General features: G+C 34.1%; 2 protein-coding genes across 2 annotated transcripts; both read right to left on the bottom strand.

The window, feature by feature from the left end:
* Positions 1 to 852: 852 nt before the first annotated feature.
* Positions 853 to 8,958, bottom strand: LOC110928490. The gene is made up of 7 exons (XM_022171503.2): positions 8,688 to 8,958; positions 8,454 to 8,586; positions 7,368 to 7,471; positions 7,099 to 7,270; positions 6,485 to 6,625; positions 5,618 to 5,819; positions 853 to 2,848 (listed from the first exon to the last, which is right to left on the bottom strand). Exons 1-7 carry the CDS (start codon positions 8,717 to 8,719, stop codon positions 1,026 to 1,028), a joined length of 2,607 nt encoding a protein of 868 aa, XP_022027195.1. The 5' UTR covers positions 8,720 to 8,958; the 3' UTR covers positions 853 to 1,025.
* A 6,939-nt stretch (positions 8,959 to 15,897) lies between these two features.
* Positions 15,898 to 22,680, bottom strand: LOC110928492. Its single transcript, XM_022171504.2, has 3 exons — positions 22,520 to 22,680; positions 20,124 to 20,310; positions 15,898 to 16,318 (listed from the first exon to the last, which is right to left on the bottom strand). Exons 2-3 carry the CDS (start codon positions 20,303 to 20,305, stop codon positions 16,132 to 16,134), a joined length of 369 nt encoding a protein of 122 aa, XP_022027196.1. The 5' UTR covers positions 20,306 to 20,310; positions 22,520 to 22,680; the 3' UTR covers positions 15,898 to 16,131.
* Between the last annotated feature and the right edge of the window lie 3,272 nt (positions 22,681 to 25,952).

Here is a 25,952-nt window from a genome sequence, read left to right as displayed (position 1 = left end):
ACAAAAACGCAAGTGGAACAATGAATAAGAATAAAGTTGAATCAAGCATGCAATAACATCTGAATTCGTGAACAAGACAAGTTACAAAAGCATTAGTCCATCAATTCATTACCAAAAACCGTTTGAAACCAAGTCATACACGAATATTCATCATTAAACCTAGGCATTAACAAGAGTTTAGCCTAAAATCATCTTAAAAACAGAAACAAGTAGCAAAACAAGTTCACAGGTCATGATAGAATTCAAGGATAAATGAAGAGGACAAGAAACCGAAAGATGAAACCCCAGAAATCTTGCTCCAAAGCGATTATTTCTTCAACCTGATGTGTCTGGATCTCCAAATTCGCCCTTGACTGCTATTAGTTCGTCCTAGATGTCGATAATGATCACTGACGTTCGTCTTTAGGTTATATTAAAACAACTTGGATCACAAGACAAAGTTTTCACGATCCGGGGGACCTTCATCTCTCGCGTAGTGTGAGAGCCTTAAATCACGCCGTTTGTCTTGTCGCTGGTTTTTACCGTATCCAGCAACAATTTGTTAAGCTCGATATAATTTTGTCGTGTTTACATTGCACAGTTTGCAAAAGTTACATTACCATAGGAAAGAATTGCAATTTATTTAAGTGAAAGCAAATGAGTAAAGACCAGTCAAATTGGGGCTCAGATCAGCCCATTATCAGCCCAATACAAGACTATAAGATCATCTAAGACATCAAGCTATTAGCTATAGAGCTTGAACCACCTCAATCTCGGTCTCAGTCTAATCACTCGAACGAGCTGGACAGGTCCGAGCTCAGGACCAGGCTCGCGACAGGCTTGGGTTGACCCGTCTTCCAAACAAACCGACTCTTGAAAAGTTTGAGTCGACCAAACAAGGAAACTTTAAACGACAAAAATGTATATATGGGTATGCTTCTTGAAAAACAAACAAATAAAATATGTGCGAGACATCGTATGTGTTACGTAAAATGCTATACAAAAAAGCTTACCTGATTATGAGTGTATAAAACTGTAATTACTCATTAATGATTCATCTTACTTAGAGCCTGGATACGAGCAGCCAGCGAGTCATACTCGGGTAGCTTTGGATGAACATGACTCGGTTTCTTGACATTATTTGCTTCCTGTTTTGTTTCAGAACTCAAATTCACTGTTTTTGGTGGCTCTGCTTTCACTGATTCCACAATCTTTATTCTTGGATTCGGTGGTGGTTCGGAAATCTTAGGATCGGGCTTTGTTCGGAAAGGTTCGTGCTTAAAATGGGCCAGGTCAGGCTGAGGCCCGGGAGGAGATTCGGTGATGTTAGAACGTGTGTTTGACTTTCGTTCTGCTGAAGTACTACTAGATGGAGATGAATTGGAAATTACAGTTTTGCCCATGGGCTCAACCTGACCTTTGGTACGGCGAGACAAGCCCGGACCCAAACGAACCTTACCGGTCGACATTGGTTTTGAAGCTGATGAAACTTCTTCTTCAAAGTCACTTTCATCATTATTAAAGAATTTATCAGGGGGTGCAAATTGTGATCTAGTTTTAAAAGAGTTTTGTAGCCGCAATGTTTCATTGTCATCATCCGAATCAGAATCCGATTCAGATTTCGACACAACACTTGGTTTTTTGTTATCCGCTTTACTTGTAGTTGTTCTCGAACTGAAAGAACTTTGTTTGGATGTCGGGTCAACTTTTACGGGACTTTCTTTGACTGCAGTCTTCGTGTAAGGTGGATACTTTAGACCACTTTTGTGTCGAAGGCCACCGGTCAATGTTCCAAATTTTAAATCTTTCCCCGTATCAAAATCATCGTATTCATTATGAATGGATGATCCCGTTTCGACCAAATCATTCAACTCAATTCGGGTTTTTGTAGGATTGACTTTACTTGGTGGCAGTTCTACAAATCCCGGGTCAACTCGAGAAGTTGACTTTGTCGTCTCGGTTTCAGTTTCAGAACCTGGACCATCTGAAAGGTCGTATTTCACCGAGTGATCAACAGATTGTGCAGAACCAACCCTGCCCATAGTGCTGCTCGTGTTCTTTTGATCAACGAAAGTTGACTTTTTTGTATCACTAAAAGTTGACTTTGGGCTCGCGAGGGGAGAGAATGATTCCCTGTCGGGAGATGGGAAAAACGCCTTGGCGTCCACTTCATCATACTCGAATCCCGTATCGAACCTAGGACCCGCATCAGAATCGCTTTCATCATCTTCATGAACATCGTATTTTACATCGCTTGGTTCGTTTTCTTGGTCAACGACTGTTCTTTGACCAGCCTTCCGTTGGTCAAAAGTCAAGTCATCACGTCCATTATCATAATAATCAAAATTTGCAGATTTAGAAGAACCTTCATCACCCCCATTTGTAAACCGAGCTCGAGATTCTTTCTTCGAACTACTTTCATGTGATTCAAAGTAATTTACCGAATTATCCTTTATTGAATCATTTCTGGATCTCAAACTGCTTGAACTCTTAGTAGCTTTTGGGGAAGTATCAATATCCGTTGGGCCCATTGGGCCCATTTGCTGATTCTGTATCTTTGACTTTCGATCCTTAAAAGAGGTATTGTTATATGTATCTTTGAAGCTATGTTGACCTGTATATTCTGAAGAAACTCGGGCATTTTGTTGACTACTATATGATTCGGATGAATACTGTCGCGTAATCTTACCCTGGCTCGATAACATTGCAGCCGCTCTAGCGGCAATACTAGCCCGTTCTGCTGACTCAGCTGCAGCCTGTGCTGCAGATGTGGCATCCTTGAATTCCATGTTCCATGTCTCCTTACTGAAAGAAGAATTGTTGCTGCTATTGAATGAGTGCCTCGTGTTCATCGTTCCAGAGCCCAGTCCTGATGAAAAAGTGATTTATGATCGATTATGAACGAGTCCATTTACAATTTATGTTACTGGTCATACAGATAATATAAAACAATATTGTCCGAAGTGTATTTTAATGCATAAACACCTATCAAATCAAATCAATTTAATCAAAAATATTGTTACTATCGAAATTAATTTTTAACCATAGTTGTTGTACTCAATAAAAAAAAAGTTAAAAAAGTTTGGGCATAAACTGTTTCATTTCAACCCAACCTGATACGACCCAAATGGGTTTTGGCCCATTACACAAACAGCAAGCCTGGCCCATTTTGCCACCTCTAAGTGTACCCATAAAAAAGTAGGGAATAATACTTGTGGAGGCCACTGAACTATTGTAAAAGTTAATGTAGGGCGCTCAACTGGAAAAAAAAAAAAAAAAAAAAAAAAAAAAAAAAAAAAAAAAGCGCAAGAGGCCACCGAACTATTCAATTGGTGTGGCCCAAATTATCCCGAATCTATACTATATAATAAAAGAAACCTGATTTTGGACACGTGTCATTCATTGAAGATGTCTATATTTGTAATTTTCTACCTTTTCATACTTAATATTATTATTTACCAAATTGACACTTTTTTATTTAGTTTACCCTTATCTCAAATTTTATGAAAAAAAAAATATCAATTATTCTATCTCTTATTTTCATATTGCATTTTTTTTTAAATTTAGTTTGTACTTATCTTTTCCGTTCAAATGGGACAGAAGTAAAATTATTAGGTTTCGCATTTGTCATTAGTTATTTTTTTTATTAAGATGCTATCGTTCTATTTACTCATCTTCAAACTGATCAGAAAAAAAAAACTCAGTTATTTTTGTTTCTAGGAAATCATAATCCTTTTATTTGATTCAATCATTCTAGAAGTTTTAAAACTAAAATATAATCTATCATAATCAAATTCACATTTCAAACCCCTCAAAATTCAACCATTCAATAATCACAATTACTCACACGTATAAGCCCATATATAATCTAACCTACTTTTAATAAAGGATTCCAATTAATTCTATGTGAAATTTATAAAGACTTTTTGTTATACACTTAATTTCATATATAATCTAATCTAACTTTTAATAATGTATATATGTGTGGACGCTCGGAGGGCAAAAATGAAATTGCACTAATTTTAACGTTATTTCACTAAATTTATGAAAATAACGTTAAAAGCGGCGGGCAGTTAATCATGCATCATCATCGTGTGGTGGCGTTGATAACAAAAAGACAAAAGGGAACATGCACTAATCGGTCTTTGTCCCGATTGCTAAGTGTTATGTGCCTTATGTCCAAAGCTTGATGCAAAACTACTATCGAGTCGGGGGTCTTACTGAAAGCAGCGTCTACATCTTACTCTTCTCGAACCCTACCTTAGCTTTGCTATTTGTGGGATTTACTGAGTATGATGATGATGATGATGATGATGATTTCGTATATATAATTAGATTTATTCAACCCGTATAATACACGGGGTTTATAAAGATATAATTTTTTTATTATGTAGTTTATAAAATTACATTTATCCAACCCGTGTAATATACAAGGTTACAAAATTACATTTATTTAACCCGTGTAATACACAGTGTTTTTAAAAAATATAACTTTTTTTATTATTTAGTATATATAATTAGATTAATTCAACCCGTACAATACACGGGTTTTTATTATTTGGTATATAAAATTACGTTTATTCAGTACAATACATGAGGTTCTTAGAGATATAATTTTTTTTATTATTTAATATATAAAATTACATTTGTTCAACCTGTGTAATAAACGAGTTTTTTAAAGAATAATTGTTTTAATTTAGTATATAAAATTACATTTATTCAACCCGTGTAATACACGGGGTTCTAACCTAGTATATATATATATTAAAAAAAATGAACATTATGTCCTTTAACTCAATTTACATTAAAAAAATCCAAAATGAAACTAATGTAAAATGCAGGGGGCTTATATGGGAAACTTAAAAATCTAACGCCAATTAAATTTTGAATATTCACCTCTACATTCAAAGCGGTGTGAATGTCAGACACGACACGAACTAACATGAAATTTGAGGGTTTGGGTTTAGTCTAATAAACAGGTCCGGGTCAGTTTCAGGTTGAAACCGCGAACCAATTTATATTATATTGTATTTTTTTACAATATGTTTTATGTCATAATTACAACTTAAAAAGAGAAATTGAAATAAGATTTTATCGTTTAAATGTAACTGTATTATATATTTGTGTTTTTTGTAGTAGATTTTAGTTTTAACATATCAATTTGGGGAAAAAAATTTAAAAAATCGGGTTGAATTGGCCGTGTTCGGGTCAACCCGCAAATATTCAGGTCATGTTCGGGTTCATATGTATGACACGATTTTCGGGTTTGGGTCGTGTTCAGGTTCGTCTAAAATTTTCGGGTTGGGTTGAACCCGACAACCCGCGAACACCAACCGTTTAGCACCCCTTCCTGACCTGTCCATAACAGTTTAGTGCAGATAGGTTTGTCTTTTGTATGAAAAGTTGTCTTTAAGGGACTACCAAATATTTTTATGTTGAGCAGGAAGTTAACATCTTAACCACCAAATAAAATGAGGGGTCCTTTCGTCATTTTGACGACATTTGGTGTAAATGAATCCAATTGTATAGTTGATTGAGGGACCTCTTTTGAACGTCTTTTCAGTGACCTTTATATGTCATTATTAAAAAAAAAAAAAAATGGTCTATTGAAATTTAATTCAATAAAACATTCATATACCTGAAGGCCCCATATCATCATGAGTAGAATCTGCAGTGGGTACATTCTGAGCATCTAGTGTGAATCTTCTATTCTGTTGAGCGAAATCAACACGTCCATTTGGATTTTCTTCGTGACTTTGCACATTTTGGGCGTATGACGTTTGGATTTTAGGAGAATCGACACTTATCGTGCTCGGTTTCTCAATGTATGTGGGCCCATTCTGCTCAAATTACTTTAGTTAGTCTAAAGAATAAAGGTTTATATGTGAAAAACCGGCACATATTTTATTTACCACAGAATGAGAAAAAAAAAGTAACTTTGTTGTTTGAAACGATACGTAAGATACATTAAAGAGTAAAATGTCATTTTTGTCCGTAAGGTTTGGCCAATTTTGCGACTTTCGTCCAAAGGTTTGTTTTTCCGCATCTGGATCCAAAAGGTTTGAAATCTTGCTATCTTCATCCGGCTTGTTAACTCCATCCTTTTTTTTCCGTTAAGTCAGGGGTATTTTCGTCTTTTCTGTTAATTTAAAGGGCAATTCGGTTTTTCGAATACTTGTACATTAAGTTAAATGCTTGTACATAAACTGAAAAAGACCGAATTGCCCTTTAAGTTACAAAAAAAAAAAAGGAAATACCCCTGACTTAACGAATAAAAATGGATGGAGTTAACGAGCCGGATGAAAATGGCAAGATTTCAAACCTTCTGGATCCAGATGCGGAAAAACAAACCTTTGGACGAAAGTCGCAAAACTGACCATATCTCAGGGACTAAATGGCATTTTACTCTACTATAAAATTTAGAAAATATATATATATATGAATTTTTAATATTTAGAAGGATGTATATGAAACTAATCTTTTTCTCTTCATTATCTGAACTCACCAACAAGTCATCAGGAGGCTTGGATTCTTTCTCTTCAAATGAAGTTGGATCCCAGTTGACGTTGTATTCTTTTGCTACCGCACTTAAAACTTTTACTTTTGTCTGCACGTCTGGTGCAACTGCAGATAACTTCTCGACCAACTGAAAATAAAAATGAATTACAATATGACAACAAAGTTATCGTAAAGGTGCAAGTGAGGTGGCAATCGTGCCAAGTGGACGCGTTTCAGGTTGGTGGGTTGAACTGATTAAACCGAACACAACCCGTATATTTATTCGTGTCAAACTATCAAAGACATCAACCCTAACTCAGAGTCTCGGACGCACTATATATCTAGTAACAAGTAACACGACCTGTGTAACACATTTATTTAAACAAGTTAAACGGGTTAGCGGGATGTAATCAAGTTGTAAACGAGGATTACACAGGTCATAAACGAGTTAGCAAGTTGACCTTATAAAATACATAAGTTCGTTATATTCTATCTTTCAACAAGTTGACAGGTCGACTTGTTTATTTGAATAGGTTAAACAAGTCAACTCAAACACAACATGTTTTATTAAACGGTTTATGCAAGTCAACCCAAACAAGACATGTTTATCGAAATACATACCATGCGGCTTACACCACAGTCAGGACGCAGCTCAATAGCTGCAGAAACAAACTCTTTCCCGTATTTTGCTGTAAAGTTTTTTTTAACATCTGCAAGCTCGGGTATATCTGAACATCTAGGCGCTGCAAATATCACACTTGTGATTGCTTCCTTCAGGTCAATGGGGCAAGTCCTAACACAAAATTTCACCAAATTATTATTCTTATTAACAATAATTATCAGGTTCTTAAATAATATCATTCGCAAAGCAGGTAAACTGGCTAGCTTACTTTTGTGATTCGATAATAGGCAATCGTGCCACAATAAGTTCACAATATATCTCGATCAAATCATACGCTGCCACCATCTTTTCTTCTCTGATCACATGTTCAACCTGGTACAATATTAACAAAATAAGAACAAGATGAGTCTCCAATAGCACGTAAATGGTTTCCCTTAATGAATTTATACCTTTTATTTAGGGGTGCAAACGAGCCAAGCTACTCGTGTTCGGCTCGAAAAAAGCTCGAAACGAGCCGAGCTTAAACAACTCGAGCCCGATCCTGAGCCTAAAAACAAGCTCGTTTAGTAAATTAGCCCGAGCCCGAGCTTCACTTATCGAGCTCGAGCTGTCTCGCGAGCCTAAATGACGCTACTGTTTATATAATTTTTTTATTAACTTAATTATATACATAGCTGTTAATAGCGAATAACGAAAAATAGCAACAAGGGACCTATATGCTACATAGCAAATAGCGACCGCTATTTTATAAATAGCGATACACTAGAAAAAGAATTTTGAAAATTTTTATATGTATATTATATCAAAATACCTTGGTATATAAGCTATTTTACATGTATATTTAACAAAAACCTATAAATCCAGCTATTTTATAGCTATATCTAATTGCTATTTACATCAAAAAAAAAAAAAAACCCTAACTGTCGCTATTCACGCTATTTGTTGCTATGACCAAGATAGCGACACTTGGTCGCCTCGCTACATAGTGCGCTATAGCGGTTGCTATAGCCGCTATTGAAAACTATGATTATATATAAAATAATAATTATAAATAATATAAATTAAATAATACATGAACCGAACCAAGCCGAGCTCAAGCTTGAAAAACAATCTGCGAGGTGAGCTCGAGCTTTAAAAACAAACTTTTATATATGCAACATAAGATGATGTATTTCATATTAATCATGAACATCACAAATCCTCAAATCATATATAAAACATAATTTGAAATTTAATTTTCCATTAAAATGACCTATCTACAGCTCAAAATACCTGAACCAGGATAACATAACCTAAATTTTAATTATTCTAATCAAGGAAACAGATCAAAAATCACAAAATTAAAATAACTTACTCGAATTCTAGCCGTTCGATCTTGTCCAGATTCCAACAGTTGAGCTAACTCACGCTTCATCTGATTAATCTGTACACCTTTCTTATTCCTCATTAACTTAATCCTCGAAGTCGCTAATTTCAACGACGTTTTACTGCATCAATCAATTATCAATCAATCAATCAACATGAACAGAATCAGGTCAAACTTCAAAGTCAACGCTAACATAATCACAGTAATTAACGATGATCTTACCACTTAGCGATCTTGAATCTCTTGTTCAGCATTGTTATCGCTATAATTGCTGTAATAGAACAAATATATGAAGATCACTGTTTGATTGATGATGTGCAAAAGTGTGATCGAGAAATTAGGGCTTGATTTCCGCAATTTGTAACGAAGTGGATGGATGTAACATTAAATGAGAGGAAAATAATAGGAAATTTGAAGAATCATAGATATTAATTAATTGGAAGTTTCGAAATTGAAAATAATAATCTGACAGAAGAATTCTGGTTGAAGAAGGTAAAACAAAAAGTCAAATTATTAAACCTGAATCTTGAGGGGCCGACTACGTTGTTTACATCTGGATGGTTTGCTTTAAAATTTCCATCAATACGGCGACGTTTGACTTGGTCTTGCGTGTTTTTTCCTTTTTTCAACGGCTTTTTTATACATGTTTTAATTTATATTTTTAGTAAATTATCAAAATCGTCCATGAGGTTTGGACGTATTTATCATTTTTATTCAAAACAACTTTTTTGTACAATATTGTTCTTCGTTTTTAGGATTTTTTGTCATTTTCATCCAAACATCTAATTTACTTTTTTTATCAAACATTTGGATGAAAATGACAAAAAATCTCAAATCTCAGGGACGATTTTGGCAAAAAAAAATCAGACATTTGGATGAAAATGGCAAAAAATCCCAAAAGTGAAGGACTATATGGTACAAAAAAGTTGTTTTAGATGAAAATGGATAACATACCCAAACCTAGGGACGATTTTAGCAATTTACTCTATATTTTTTAACGATAAAGATTAAATACAAATGGGTCTATAATATATAAAATATTATTAACATAAGAAATGAAAGGGAAATTTTTTTCCCTACTATTTAAAAATGATATTTAATTGCAAAATGTAAAAAAAAAATAATATTGTGATGTTACACTAGTAATTACTCTATTAGTGTAAAATCATATTTTTTTTATTTCTGGACTAAAAATATGTCTTTAATAGGATGGAAAAAAAATTTAAAAAAAAAAATCCTTCTTAACTTCTTACATTAAAGAGGTATTTTGTATACTAAAGAGTAATTGATACAATAACTTAACCTAATATATGTAAGTTCGTTTTTTTAAAGAATATAATAATGTTTTGTTTGATGTATAGTGAAAAGATTGAAGTTACAGATAAAACATTAAATATTTATTGATAGTGAAAAGTTTAAAGTTACAGATAAAACATTAAATATCTATCAATAAAGTATAACTTAATGGACCAAATTGTTATCATAACATGTGATGTTTATTAAACTATAAAAAGGTACATATATAAGGACTAAAATACAAGAGATAAAAGTTATCTAAATTTACGATTGGTAGATAAGATCAAATACATAGGAACTGAATTAGCGTCGATTGCAAAAGGTAAAGCGTAAAATCGATAGCTAATAGTTACAATCGCAAATAGGTTCGGTTGTAAACTAGGTCGCTGAATTTGCTTGCAAAATAATTTTGGTCATAATAATTTAGTTGCGACGATGGTTTAAGCGACCATCGAAACTAGTTGCAAATGCTTGTTTTGTATTAAAAGGTCTTAGATATTAGAATCTTACTATATAATAAAAGAAACCATATTAGGGACACGTGGCATTCTATGGAGCAATCTCATATATATTGTTTTAATTTTTTTTAAACTAATTAACATATTTTTTATTATATATCCTAGACTAATTTAGATAAACCATCCTAAAATTTAGATCTTTTTTCCTCCTTTTTCTCTTGAAGTCACCGAACTTCTCCCCTATATTTCTTTAAATATTTTTTATTATATCTCCCAGACTAATTTAGATAAACCATCCTAAAATTTAGATCTTTTTTCCTTCTTTTTCTCTTGAAGTCACCGAACTCCTCCCCTATATTTCTTTAAATATTTACTAGGTTATGAAAAAGAAATTATACTTTAAAAAAGACGTGTATTGCATGAACTAAATAAAACCATTTATTATACGGGTTAAATAAATTTATCTTATCTATTAACACATTGAGTCGTCAATACATGTCTTTAAAAATGAACTTTGATATAACATTTATAAATCCAGTTAAGTTAATTTTAAAACATATTTGTTTTTTTCTCAACCGTATAATAACTTTTTCTATTTATTGATGAATGTTAATTTAATTATATGTCTTTAAATATATAGTATGCTTATTGAATGAAAAAAAAAAATAGACAGATAACATTTTATCTAATGTCATTATTTATGAAATATGTTATATGTGAAATTATTTTGTGCATTTACCTTATGTTTGTATGCTATTTTTGTTTTCTTTTTCTTAAATTATGCGTGAATATTAGGTATATGCTTTTCTTATCTTCACTTTATGTTTACAAATACATTTTAGTTTTATAAATAGTGTATGAAATTTAAACTAAATAATAATTATAACTAAATAATAATTATTATAATTAAGTAGGAGAGATTTTTAGTATTTAGTATACAAAATTATATTTATTCAACTTTTTTTATTATTTGGTATATAAAATTACATTTGTTCAACACGTAGAATACATGGGATTTTTAAAGATATAACTTTTATTATTTAATTATATAAATTTACATTTATTCAAACCGTGTAATAAACAAAGTTTTTAAAAATATTTTTTTTATTATTTAGTATAAAAAAATTACATTTAGTCAACCCGTGTAATACACGGGGTTCTAACCTAGTTTATTATATTTGTCATTGTCATTTATATTGAAAATTTTTAGGGTATAATATAATATGTGCTACTAGCCTACTATGACAACTATAACCTTACAAATTGAACTTTTGGAATGGATGTCACGATGATTATTTTATGTCTAGTTGATCTTTAATTGAGTCATTGACAAATATGTAAGGGTTGATATTGGTATATTTTCTCACCCCATCTCTCTATATAAACATGTATATTTAATTATTTATAGAGAGAGATAGAGTGGAGAATGGGACTATGGGAGTATCAACAAAGATCATTGATACATAAGATGTAAAATAACTTTTTAAAGAAAAAATATATCTAAAAGGTTTTAAATCTAAAATATATCTAAAAGGTTTTAAATTTTTTTAATTATAATATAGGTTTCTTTTCGAATCACTGAAAGATACGTAAAGGTAATAAAAAATAAAAAATACGTTTGAGTTTAAACTTTATCTTAAAAGATACGTAAAGGTAATAAAATCTATTTAGGATATCCAACATAATTTATAATTAAAAATCTATTTAGGATATCCAACATAATTTATAATTAACATATTTAAAGTTATGTCACGATACAATTTTACTTTCTCATTCTCTTTGCGGGAAATCTAGAAAGGTGGGAATTTACAGATAAAAAATAATACAAAAGTTTTATTATGTTCGACATGTCATTTATGTTATTTAAGAAAGATAGGTTAACGAAAGTTTTACGTATTATATAGTTACATACATAGTAATAAAATGTACAAATGTGTGGCGCAAAAGTAAAATTGAACTGGTTTTAATGTTATTCTACTAATTTCGTGAATTGAAGGCGGCGACGGTTAATCATGTATCATGTGGTGACACTGACAGCCGAAAGACATTGTGATACATTCGCTAATCTGTCTTTGTCCCGATTGCTAAGTGTTATGTGCCTTATGTCTAAGGCTTATGCAAAGCTACTATCGATCATATGATCTCACTAGAAGCAGCTTATCTATTTCTTCAGGGTAGAGACAAGGTTGTTTATATTTTACATTTCTCAGACCCTACCTTAGCTTTATTATTGGTGTGATTTACTGAGTATGATAATGATACAGTTATATAAATGACATTTTTACTAATTGTGTGGAGATAAACTAAAATACTTTTACGGATACGTATTATATAATTATGGGTTGTTTAAGTATTATAAAATGCTAATTTATGAATATATGTATTTAAATAGTTATTTTTTTTATTCAACATAGTTATGGGTTGGTTTAAATATTATAAAATGCTAATTTATAAATATATATTTAAGGGAATATGTCACAGAATAGTAATAAAGTTTTAGGAGTGTTCCAATTAAGTCACTGATAAAATTTATTGTTCCAATTAGATCATTCTACTTTATTTTGGTGTTCTAATGCTAGAGATTTTACCTGAATAGCAGGTCATAGTCCTACTTGACACTTATTTAACTTTTAAAAAAAAAAACATGATGACATGGAATAAAAAAAAGAAATATAATAAATCAAAACAAAATCAAAACCCAAAAGGATCAAATATTACAAATCGTTGAAATTATATCCTTAGTTGTTTATCTTCATTTATAACTTTTTTTAGATATTTTGAAAAAAAAATCACATTTTTTAATTTTTTTTCGCATTTTTTTAACTTTTCTACAATTTAAAAAAAAAATTAAACCTATTCGGCATTTTTTTTCTAATCCATTTGCCATTAATGTGCCATGTCAACAATTTTTTTTAAATAAAAAACCTAAATAAATGCCATGTATGATGGATGACCTTCTATTTAAGTAAAATATCTAGGATTGAAACATCAAATGAAACATGAATGACCTAATTGGAACAAAAAAAATTATGAGTGACCTAATTAGAACACTCTCGAAACTTGGTTACTATTGTACAAAGTTAACCCTATATTTAAATAGTTAATTTTTTTTTATTCAACATGGATGTAAATTCGTGGTAGGTCGCATGCTTAAGTTGACCATCGACTCGTGGGCCCATGGGTTGAGAACACAAGACATGTGGGCATCTGGTTTTTCGGTTAATGGGCCCGCATACTCTATTATGACCTTTTTATTTTTTATAACTCAAAATTTATTTGCGGAATCTTCTAACTTTTTAGTTGTCTTTGAATAAACAATTTATATAATCTTAAAAAGAAAGGTCGGTTCTCGGTTGTTTACCACCGACCCTTTCTCTTTAGACTATCACCATTGGTGACTAAGAGCATTCTCATCCAAACCATTAAAATATATGAGGGGTAGTTTTTATATTATAAAGGGTATAAAAAATGGTTGTGAGTGAAGGAGAGAGAAAATGTTACTGTTCATTTGTATATTTGGGGGGACACTGTTCACCTAGTATAATTTTTTTAATATATATTGAAAGTGGTTGTGAATGAAGGAGAGAGAAAAATGTAATGATAATATTATTTAATTGAAAAGGAGAGACAAAAGGTATTTGTTTTTAGTGAAAATATATTGATATAGGAGTTGTTTTTTAGTGGAATGTATGTATAATTTGATGGATTGGATGAGAATGCTCTAAACTTAACCCAACCTTTTATTAAAAAATTAATATTCACAACCCAACCTTACTCAATTTTTAACACACATTCACAACCCATCCCAACCTAAAAAATATGTTTTTTTAACGAACTCGGTTTCTAATAAAATTTATATCAGGATGTTCACAAAAAAAAATAAGAAATACCATGTATTTAGTTTTTTTTAAATGTTTGAATATTATAAGTTATTTGAGTAATTAAACTAATAGGGGAATTAGTTTGGGTTGCAACCAAGGTTGCTCCACCAACTTGGTTGTCAATTTTAATTTCATTTTTTATTTTATTAATTACTCAAAGTTTTGTCTTATTGGTGACCAACCCAACTTTAGGTCACCAATGGACATAGCCTTAATCTCTTAAAATACACCTCTGCCAAAATTTTATCCACAAAACTCCAGATCTTTCTTTTTCTTCCTCTGCTCTCACTATCGGCCTTTCTTCCCATCGATTCACCACTGCTCACTCGATCTATCGTCTTCACCGCTGCATCGTCGTCTCTTGTTTATATTTATACTCAATAATAATAATAATAATAATAATAATAATAATAATAATAATAATAATAATAATAATAATAATAATAATAATAAAACTTCTTATTAATATTAATATTTTGTTTAGATGATGGTTGTTCACCCCGTTTAGAAATACGGTTACTATTTTCTTTACGTTTTTACTAATACTAGAAGGATTTTAAGCATTATGCAACGGATGATTATCCTCTTACTTTCCTCATCTAATCGGTTTAAAACTTTAATTTGACAAGTATTCATTTACTTGTCATACAAATAGTTTTGTACGGTTTAGATTTAAACTAAACAATTAAACTCATGCTTTACAAAAGAAAAGTCTTAAAAGGGGAAAATTCCAACTATTTATAAATGAGCTAGGTTATGTGCTCGTATAACACACGGATGTAACTGATGTCGTGTGGATTATACATATTAATTTAATAATATTGAGCACATTTTAGTGTGTTAACTTAATAACTTCAAAGCATGATTATCTAGTTTTAAATTTATAAAAATTATTTTTACTACAGATTATCTAATTGTTTAAAATTTCAATCATGATATAACTACAGAGGTACAGATTATTGAGTTAAATTTTAATGTTTTATTTAGTATTGTTAACTCTTGAAATAAAAACCTTGAAATAAAAACCTTCATAAAAATTAATTTTGCATCTCACTTACCATGTTAACACATTTGCTTTTTTATACAGATCTAGGTCTTATATAAGCGTCCAGTCCATTATAAAGGACAGGGCCAATGAGAAGTAGGGACAACAATGATTTTCCGTTTATTTATTTTTTTGTTTTTTATATGTATTTAATTCAGTTTTAGTTAGTTATTTTCAATAAATCTATAATAATTTAGTTTATCGTAGTAATGGATAATTAAAAATTTATAACTAATTATTTGTTTATAAAAAAATTAAAAAGATGATGATAATATGAAAATGCAAGTATGTAATTATGTTTGTGAATAATACTAGATGCGAAAGTAAACAATGTTTCAAATGTTGACAACCGACTAAATGTGTTTTTAAGTGTTATTAACGCCCCCACTAAAGATGCTTTAATGATCAAAACCTTGCATCCGAATATATAATACAATGACGTTTATCAGGAAAGACACCTTATGTTTAGGAGCAAGAAACATAATTGTTACACTTGGACCGAGTGTAGTGAAATCACACCCAGCTCCACATGGGGTGATTTCATTGGTTGTTGGTCGTTACCACACTCACCCCCCCCCCCGGCGCCCTTAACACCCCCATAATGCCCCATTGAGCGGTGTTTAGTGCTCCGTAGCTGATGTGGCCATGGGCGCCAAACCACTACACAAAGATTTCTATAATAATGAACCTCGTAAGACATTTCTCTTTAGGATTTTGTCGATTTGCATATTGTTACTCGAAAGACAATCGGCAAAGCACAAACAAGAGTTTTCAAAACTAACAAGTCATTACAGATACATTGTTCCAAAACCGCACATTATTGATCCAACTTTCAACTGTTTTCCTCAGCTTCAAAATTTCCAAAAATAATGTCGAAACATTGTATAAATCCATTACCGTAACATAACGGGATCTTTTTCGAGAAAAAAAAACCTTACAATTTTCGCTTCGGATGGAAGCTTTTATGAACCGAAATGGTTGCAAATTCAAACATAGTAACCAGTGAATGTGAAACCCCTTCCAACAATTTCACCAGCACAAAACCATGCAAAGCATTCGAGCCCAAATAAAGTTGCGATCCCAACTTGTTCAACGTGCAGATCTTTCTTGTTTTTCCATAGTCCCTTCACGTGATCGAGTTCCTTCCAAAATGCCTCGTTACGGGTAGGAAGACTGCAAACAAAAAACATAACCGAATCAGTCTTATGTATTCAGATAAAAATATCATATTCATGTCTAGTTGATGTTTGCGTTTTACTTGGTCCCATTGGGCATTGGTTATAGCAAGGTACGGTGGGACCTGTGATGTTACACGTAACGGGTTCTCACGGTCATCATAATATATATACAGAGAGAATGTATGTAGATCGTAGGGGCACCTAATAACTCCTTCAAATAACATATTTGTCAAGCGCTCAAAATATCTTGGAATTCAACTTCAAAAACTAGTTTTTATAGCTAATTTTATCACAGGCTCACAGCGCATCTAAACATGGTTATTTTTTGTCATACAAAAATAAAATCCACCACATGATGAATACTACACGTCGATAGTCAAGATATTTTTTTTTTGAACGGTGAGAATCTTCAACTTGTGAGAGAGATCTCACACCCTCCTAAACAGAGGGCCTTAACCCTACTCTGGCCAGACTATGTTGTCTTAACCGGGTCCACGCTGGCATCAGAGTTTGGCTAACGGCGTTCCCCGGGAAACCATACCACCCACTGCCAGTGGCAGGGGCTTGCGCCGCCACAAGAGAATCTCTTTGGCGTAACGCACGGTGGACTAAAACCCGGGGTGGCTCGGGCTCGAACTCTTGACCTAGGGCCTGGGAGAACTAGCCTTCATTGCCTTTATCCACCAAATATGGCACTAGTGGGGATTGAACTTGGGTCTCCAAGGAGAACCCAAGTCTTTCCAACCACTAGACCACAAGTGATGGATTCGATAGTCAAGATGATGTTTAACCAAGACATTTTCAATTCACAACTAAGTGATTTGGCGATGGATAATAAGTATCATATCTATCCTAAAACCAAATACGTATTGTTCATATATATTAATTCACGTCATCATGACTCATGAGGAATAGTGATGTTTTCATTTCTTAACTTTGACCACTAAATTTTTCAAGGTTTTCATTTTGGCCCCTTTTTTATTTGTCTTCACATAGACATATAGGTGTCTAATCAAGCGGTGTATATGTGTAACATTTGAATAATGTGTGTATATTTATATAACAAATTTATTTTAATAATAAATTGGTTATGGACTATTTTAAGTTTGTTATATTTTTAATTTTAATTGATAACTCTACCTGAATTGTACACAATTTTTTTATACTTAATTATAGGGCTTTTCTATTTATTATTTAACTAAATATTTTTTAACAATTCTTTATTATACTTAATTAAAGGGCTTTTTTATTTAACTAAATGGTTTTTAACAATTCTTTAAATGTTTTCACATCGGTATTCTGCCCAACATGATTTGCACACTAATGTGTTCGAAATTTTCTATACGTTTCGGTATACAATTTGTAATCACCGGTATTTCGCTTTCAGTTTCTAATCTAAGATGTACGTTTGAATCACATTAAAAAAAAAAAAAAACAGCCCTTGCAAGGCAGGGGGATCAAATCTAGTTTACATGAAAAGAGATGCAATGGTTTATGGTAGAGTGAAGAAAGGCTCATCTAGGAGCACAGATGCATTGGGTGTACCTTAAAAAAAAAAATTGTAGAACGGGTTAAAATTCGCCTAAGGTTGTTTTATTAACCCACAGTTTTGGTAATCATATTTGATATAATGGTATATCAACAAACTTTATAGAAAAAGAAAGAGTTAAATGCCATTTTAGTCTCTGTGGTTTGGGCCATTTTGACAGTTTAGTCCAAAGGTTTCATTTTTCTCATGTGGGTCCAAAAAGGTTTCACCATTGCCATTTTAGTCCACTGGGTTAACTTCATCCATTTTTCTGTTAACCAGAAGGGCAATTCGGTCATTTCATATGGCCGAATTGCCTTTCTAATTAACAGAATTACATATAAAATGACCGAATTGCCCTTCTGATTAACAGAAAAAATGGATGAAGTTAACCCAGTGGACTAAAATGGCAACGGTGAAACCTTTTTGGACCCACAGGAGAAAAATGAAACCTTTGGACTAAACTGGCAAAATGGCCAAACCACAGGGACTAAAATGGTATTTAACTCAAAAAAAACTAAAAAATTACAAAAGAAAGGATGTTGGACCAAACCTATTTTGACCCAGCCCGAAAAATTACCCGTTTCAACCCGCTAACACCATATAGCACGACCACCCGAAAAGTTAATTTGCCTGGCCCATTTAAACCCATCCTACAAGGTTACCCAACCTACCCCACCCGGCACCCACCCACCCATTTTTACCAACAAAGGTCAACATATAGAATTTAAATGATGGATATCCTTAGAGACCTAGTGATATAAAATCACAACAATCAAGTAACCAAAAATTGCTTAGTTTTTCAAAAGTGCGCAAGAGACGGTAGGCGGTCGGAAACACGCCTCTGGGCCTTGAGGCGGCGCCTCAAGTGCATGTGGGTTGAGATTTTCAAATATAAGATCTGGAAAAGGCTGATGTGTAAAAATGACCAAAAGGATGAATCGATTACGAATGGTTAATTGATTAGTTGATGTGTAGAATATGAACAAAAAATTAAATGATTACAAATAGAGGTGCAAACGAGCCGAACGACTCGCAAGCTGCTCGAGATCGGCTCGAACGAAAGCTTTAAAAGAAAGCCGAGCCTTATCAAGCCCAAGCCGAGCTTGAGCCTAAAATAAAGCTCGTTTATTTATCGAGCCCGAGCTCGAGCTTGGCATGTGAAGCTCGTCAAGCTCGTCGAGCCTTAGGGTAATATTAGTTCTTATCAATATTTAATAACATTTACCCCTTACTGCCTTAGTGTAATATTAGTTTTCATAAATATTTAATAACATTTACCCCTTATTGCCTTAGTGTAATATTAGTTTTTATCAATATTTAATAACGCTGTCTAGTAAATTAGCCAAGCCGAGCTTATTTAAACTTGTTTACGAGCCAAGCCCGAACCTAAAAATAAGCTTGTTTAGTAAATGAGCACGAGCCCGAGCTTCATTTATCGAGCTCGTGAGCTTACGAATCTAGTGTTTATATTATTTTTGTTTAATGATCTAATTAACAGATAAAAAAACGAGTCAAGCCGAGCTCGAGCTTAAGAAACTACCAACAAGCCAAGCTCGAGCTCGAGCCTGATCAAGCTCGGGCTCAGCTCGTTCGCACCACTATTAATTACGAATGGTTTACTTGATTAAAATACTGATGGGTAAAAATGACCAAAAAATGAAATGATTATGAATGGTTTAGTTAATTAAAACGCTGATGTGTAGAATAAATGAGAGATGCAGCTTTTGGTTGTACATAGAGCAAGGCCTCGCATAGGTGAAGCTCTCGCCTCGTGCCTGGGCTTTCGGGACCTAAACGCCTCAAAGTGCCTTGCGTTTATAAAAACCAAGTCTATAATTAAAAATCTATGCTTGCTAATAAAAGTGAAATGAATTTTTGAAATTAATTTTTCCATGGTTTTAGAAAACGTTTGAGGCGTGCGCCTCAGGCGCGCCTCGAGGCGAAATGGCCAAAAAACGAGTCTGAGGCGCGCCTCATGGTGTTTTTAATGTATATGCGCCTCAGAGGGGCTTAAGTGTGTTTTTGATGATTTTGATGAATCTGATGATGAAATTAGTTAGTATTATTATTTTTATAATATATATAATTTTTATATTTATTTATTAATACCGCCTTGGCCTTACGCCTCGTTTCGCCTCGAGGCTTACGCCTCGTGAGGCGAAGAGAAAACGCCTCGAAACTCGTTTCCGATCTTTTAAACCTTGGATTTTTCCCAACTATCATAAACCAAAAAGTAAAATAACAAATATCATAAAAACCGATGCTTAACCTGGCAAGACGAGTGTAGAACAGCTGTTTGGACAACTCGTTGCACTTCTCAACAGTGGCTGGTTCTTGAATATATTGTTTGTTTTGCTCCAACAATTGCTTGTAATAAGTGGTTCCGTGTTTCGACAAGAACTCTGAAGCTAGAGTCGCCTTTGATTGCAATTGTTTTAGCTTGGATGCCATTCTGTCTGCAAATAACAAACAATCATTCAGACAATACGTTGTAACCATCAAATGCACCAGATAACAAGTAAATTATAGATAAAACCATAGTTGTTAAAATCGAGCGCTTTTTGCGCCTAGGCGAGTTTTTAGGGCGAGGCGCATTTAATGCGCTTCTGGTACCAAGGTAATTAAAGCGCTATAGGGCAGTTAATATGTTAATTAGGGTTTTTTTATTTAATGATAAATATTCGTATTCTTCTCTTTACAGGTCTGTTTTATTTAATGATACTTTTTAATGCGTAGTTAATACTAATTAAGGTCTTTCCTATTTAATATGATACTTTTTAATGCGCAGTTAATACTAATTAAGGTCTTTTCTATTTAATGGTAAATTCTTTATTCTTTATTTATATTCTCCTCTTTATAATAAGAGCTCCCGGGGCACTCCGTTATTCTATAACGGAATCATTCTTCAACGCGTGATGGGCCGCCGCCGGTTCTTCTTCAACGCGTTATTTTATAACGCAAACCCCGATTTCGTGATGGTGACAACGCGTTATGGTTTATTTTTGTGAGGGTATTTGTTGGTTGGGGGGAAATTGTTGAGTGTGGTGGTGAGTGATGACCACCCCCACTAAAAATGGTTGTGAGTGATGGAAAAATGGTCAATGACATGGCGAAACTTGATTGGTGCTTGTGAGTGATAAATTCTATCACTAGTGAACCACCCCTAGTCCCCTAAGGCCTCAAAATAAACTATTCTAGCAACTTAGAGCAAGAACTGTTAAAAAAATCAAATCCTCTAACTTATGTTTTATCTAATTACATGAACACGAATTTATTATGTGCCATTAAATTTATATTAATACGTAGTATGTAATTTTATAAAACAAAAAAATGTCATTTAGTACTACTTTTCTGTATTAATACACCAATATTTTAGAACTTTTGGTACTAATTAGATGATACTAAAAAATATATAATAGTTTTTGTTTATTTTGTTTAAAGAATTGGGTATTATTTTTCTAATATATATGATATTTTTAATTTTTTTCATTGTGCGCTTTTTTTTTCTCAGGCCCGCGCTTTTTTTGCGCTTTGCGCCTAGGCCCCAGGCGAAGCCTGTGCGCCTTGAGTGCGCCTAGCGCCTTTGATAACTATGGATAAAACTGAAGCCGCAAGCTGACCACGTTCATTAACTAAAACGATTTTAATTAAGTGTGAGAATAGCAATCACAACAACAATGCCTTAACCTTAATCTATTTTAGAGCTAAAAAATTTGATTAATTCCCCAAGAAACAAGTAAATGTATATATGAAACGTTGACGCAAAACTGATCAATTCATTAACTAAAAGTAAAAAAAAAACGTTAATCGAGTGTGAGAATAGCAATCACAACAACAATGTCTTAATCTTTAAGGCTGGAGGGTGTGGGATAAAGCTCCTAGGGGCTTTATCACGCCACGTCACGTCCTCGTCAGTCAGGGGGCTTTAAGGCCCCTTCCCTTAACTTGCAGGGTGTGGGATAAAGCCCCCTCAATGCCTATAGTGGCCCCTTATCTTGACCAAATGCCACGATCAACTCAACAATTCGTCGTTAACATGCTGGCGAGAGTCCCATGGCACCCCAGTTTAACTCGGCCGGTATGGGTGGTGGCGCCCCGGGGGCGCTATCGGTGGTGCCCTCCCATACCCTCCGGCCTAACCATCTTGAAGCTAAAAAACTTGATTAATTCACCAAGAAACAAGTACATGTATAGTCGAAACTCAAACCCCAAATCGATCAATTCGTAATTCAAAACAATGTTAATTGAGTGTAAGAGCATCAATCATAACAACAATACCTAAACCTTAAACAATCTTGAACCCAAAAAAAAAAAAAAACTTGTTAATCAAAATTCCAAATTTAACAAAACCCTTCACATAAAATGTTAACAACATTGAATTAAACCCAAAACAGCAACAGGGTTTAACAACTTTCAACCAAAATTAATTAAAACCGAAACCCTAATTCAGAAAAACAAGAGCCGCCAGCAAAATCAGTCAAACAAAACAACAAAATGGTACAAATTCATGCATCAAAGAATATGGGTATTGCATAAAATGAAAATCTAACATGTTATAAGAAAAAGATCTGAGCAAATTGAATTGAAAACACCCAAATCGAAAAGGGGGTGGAGATTATAGTGAATGTTGGGTGGATTGAAAAATATGATGAAGAAAAGAATTACCCCAAATTGTTGAAATGATGAAAGGAAGGGGGATTAGGGTCGTCTGCTTATCTTGACGATCGGAATTTACACTTGCAAAGATGGAAGCTTTCGACTTTTGTGAGATGAGACTCTTTTAGGAGTGTGTGTTGTGGATGTGAAATTCTTGAAAAAAAAAGTTTGGTAAAGTAAATGGTTAATTGTAAGGCCATGGGGTATGGGCTTGGGTTGAGGTGTGAGTTGAGGGCAAACATCTAAGTCACTATCTTGGGTGGGTTTGGGTTAGGGCGTGGCCCTTGGGATTTGGCTTTCAAGCTGGGTGTGGGGCGGTATGGCCATGCTAGTTGGCTGCCTCCCATTCGCTCACCCTGCCACGTCAAGCGGATTTTTCAAATTTTGAATTTTAAATTCAAACGGTTTGGGGAAAACCAAACCGCCACCCGGGTCTCCCAACATCCCCTATGACATCCTGGACCCATGAAGAAGAAATGGCACTCGTCACTAGCGTCGTTGACGCTATGAAGGGGCGGCCATCGGGCCAAACAAAATATTGGCCGGAAGCATTCGCGGCCTACCGACATAACGTCGGTAACGACCGCCACAACCTCAACGTGTGCCAACATAATTGGCGCGAGCTACGGCCCAAGCTCGAGCGTTTCAAGGCTTACTACGAAGCCGTTCCGAGCGACGAGTTAAGCCACGAGGACCGGGTGGCGGTGGCGAACATAGAGTTTCGAGGCAAGGAGCGAAAGGGCGTTCGACAAGATCGACCTTTTTGAAATTTATTTAACGCTCTAGGTTTGTTATTTTGTAATTTTTAGAAATTATGTAATTTTTAGGATTATGTAATTTTTAAAATTTTAATGAAGTTGTAGGTTTTTTTATAAATGTTGTGTGATTTTTTATAAATTTTTTGTTATTTTTTTTTTAAATCTTCTGCCACGCGGTGCACCCAACCCAAGCCCAACCCACGCCCCGTCATACCCCGCGGACACGTAACCAGGCGGTGGAGGGGCTCCCATTCTACGTGTCAACAAATGCCCCAACCCAAGCCCCACCATACCCCACGGCCTAAGGGGCTGTTTGGTAGCCTCTGAATGGTCATTAAAAGGCTACCTCTTAATGAAACCATTAAGAATTTCACCAACGGGAAGGTAGAAGAATGTGACATGTGATGATTTACCATTCAGAGGTTACATCTTAACCATTCAGACTTGAGGTTACCTCTTATTCATTAAGTGGTTTTAAACCATTAAGAGGTAGCATCTGAATGGTCAATAAGAGGCTACCAAACAGCCCCTAAGAATGGTAATATTATTATTATTTTTTTAATATAAAGTTATTTTAATTTTAATTCGGGGTTTTAAGTAGATGACGTTTTAACACAAAGGTCATGGGTTCGAGTCTCGTCTGGAGTAAAATTGTTCTGGGTTGCGTCAGGGTTTTTACCACAGTGGGCATTCAGACGGTGGGTTTCCTTTAGAATGATGGCGGGTCGGGTCACTTGCGTTGTTTGCGTTCGTAGGTGTGGGTAGCATTTTGTCATTGGGTTTACCGGGGTGATGGTGTTTTTGTTGGTTGTTTAAACAAAAGTAGATAATTGAAATAAACATTTATGTATAATGGTAAAGGATCCTTTAAAAAAGACCCAAAGTGTGAGAAAGGTAAGAAAGAATCTCAACCATTAGATCTTTTGATCTAATGGTTGAGATCAATAGGGACCAAATTGCAAATATTTTTATTAATTTGGACTGAATTGAAATTTATAGGGGCAATTGTGTCTTTTTATCTTCATTTGTAAATCAAATCCCTGCAATTTCGTTCTCTCTCTCATACACACGATCACAATTTCTCTCTCTCTTTTCTTCTTCCATGTTCAATCAATCGGAAGATTATATGTTTTAATTGTATGTCTGGTCTGTCTCCGGTCAATCAAGCGGCAGCGGCGGTGGTCTGTTTCCGGTCAATCAAGCGGCAGCGGCGGTGGTCTGTCTCCGGTCAATCAAGCGGCAGCGGCGGTGGTCTGTATCCGGTCAATCAAGCGGCAGCGGCGGTGGTCTGTCCGGCGATGATTATCTGTTATATTTTGTATGTCTGGTCTGTCTCCGGTGTTGATTATGACGACAACCGGAGATGGAGGTTGACGGTGAATGTGATGAACGACGGCCGGAGAATGTCGGAGATGATGGATGGCAGTGGTGGTCGTGCGATCTCTCACTCTACATCGAACGGTGCCGGAAGTGGAGAAGATGATACAGAGGTGTTATATTTCTTTCAGTCATGGTGTTTATTTTCTTTTCTGAATGGTGTTATTTTCTTTTCTGAATGGTGTTATTTTGTTTCTGAATGGTGTTATTTTCTTTTTCTGAATGGTGTTATATTTATTTACTGAATGGTGTTATATTCTTGTACTGAATGGTGTTATATTGTTGACTGAATGGTGTTATATTGTTTATTGAATGATGTTATTTTTTGTTTACTGAATGGTTTTTTTTTGTTTCTGAATGGTGTTATTTTGTTTCTGAATGGTGTTATTTTGTTTCTGAATGGTGTTATTTTTTGTTTACTGAATGGTGTTATATCTTATACTGAATGGTGTTATTTTGTGTACTGAATGGTGTTATATTTTTGTTTACTGAATGGTGTTATATTATTTTCGTAAAAACACCATGAATTGAACTATGAATTTTTTTTAAAACACCATGTCATGAACATTGCTCTGATTCTGTGAATGATGCAAAAAAAATTAAAATGAATGATGTTATAGACGGTTATGTCACACCCCGATTTCCACGTGTCTCACCGGTGGGCCCGGTGGGGGATTACCGTGACGTAGTTGGCAACAATATAGTCAAACCACACAATTATATGAATGCACAGCGGAAGCATAAAGATAAATATAATTCAACCTTTTGAATGTAATATCAAGTGTATTACAGAAGTCGAATTGTATCCACAGGGGATCATAAATAAAATAAAGTATTGTTCAGTCAGATACAGCATCAAGTTTGCGAGACTATTCGTGATGCTAGGAAGCTATTACCAGCCAAATTTCGTGTAGTACCTGCACTTAATCTTTTGGGGAAAATACGTCAGTTTACACTGGTAAATACGTTCAACTGACACATTTGAAAATGTTTATTAAAATTGATTTGAATGCACGAGGCACAAACTCTTTTATAACTTGGGAAAATTATTAAAATCTTGTGAACGAATTACATGTCCTTTTATACGTTCAGTAGCCCGGATCCTGTCCGGGTTAAAGATTAATAGACACACCACATTGCGTAAAACCGTAGTGTAAAAACCAACGGCTACGTCTTTTAATAACAATAATGTCGACATAGTATACCGGGTGTACGCCTACACCGGGATGTCGAGGTCGTGGCCATTTCGTAAAATGATGCCAAGGATATCCGGGACAACGGTCATTAACCCCCCAAAGGCTTTTAAG

The sequence above is a fragment of the Helianthus annuus genome, chromosome 3, assembly GCF_002127325.2.
Source record: "Helianthus annuus cultivar XRQ/B chromosome 3, HanXRQr2.0-SUNRISE, whole genome shotgun sequence".
NCBI classification, from domain to species: domain Eukaryota; kingdom Viridiplantae; phylum Streptophyta; class Magnoliopsida; order Asterales; family Asteraceae; genus Helianthus; species Helianthus annuus.
Note: the sequence above shows the minus strand (reverse complement) of the source record. Positions and strands in the feature narration are given on the sequence as shown.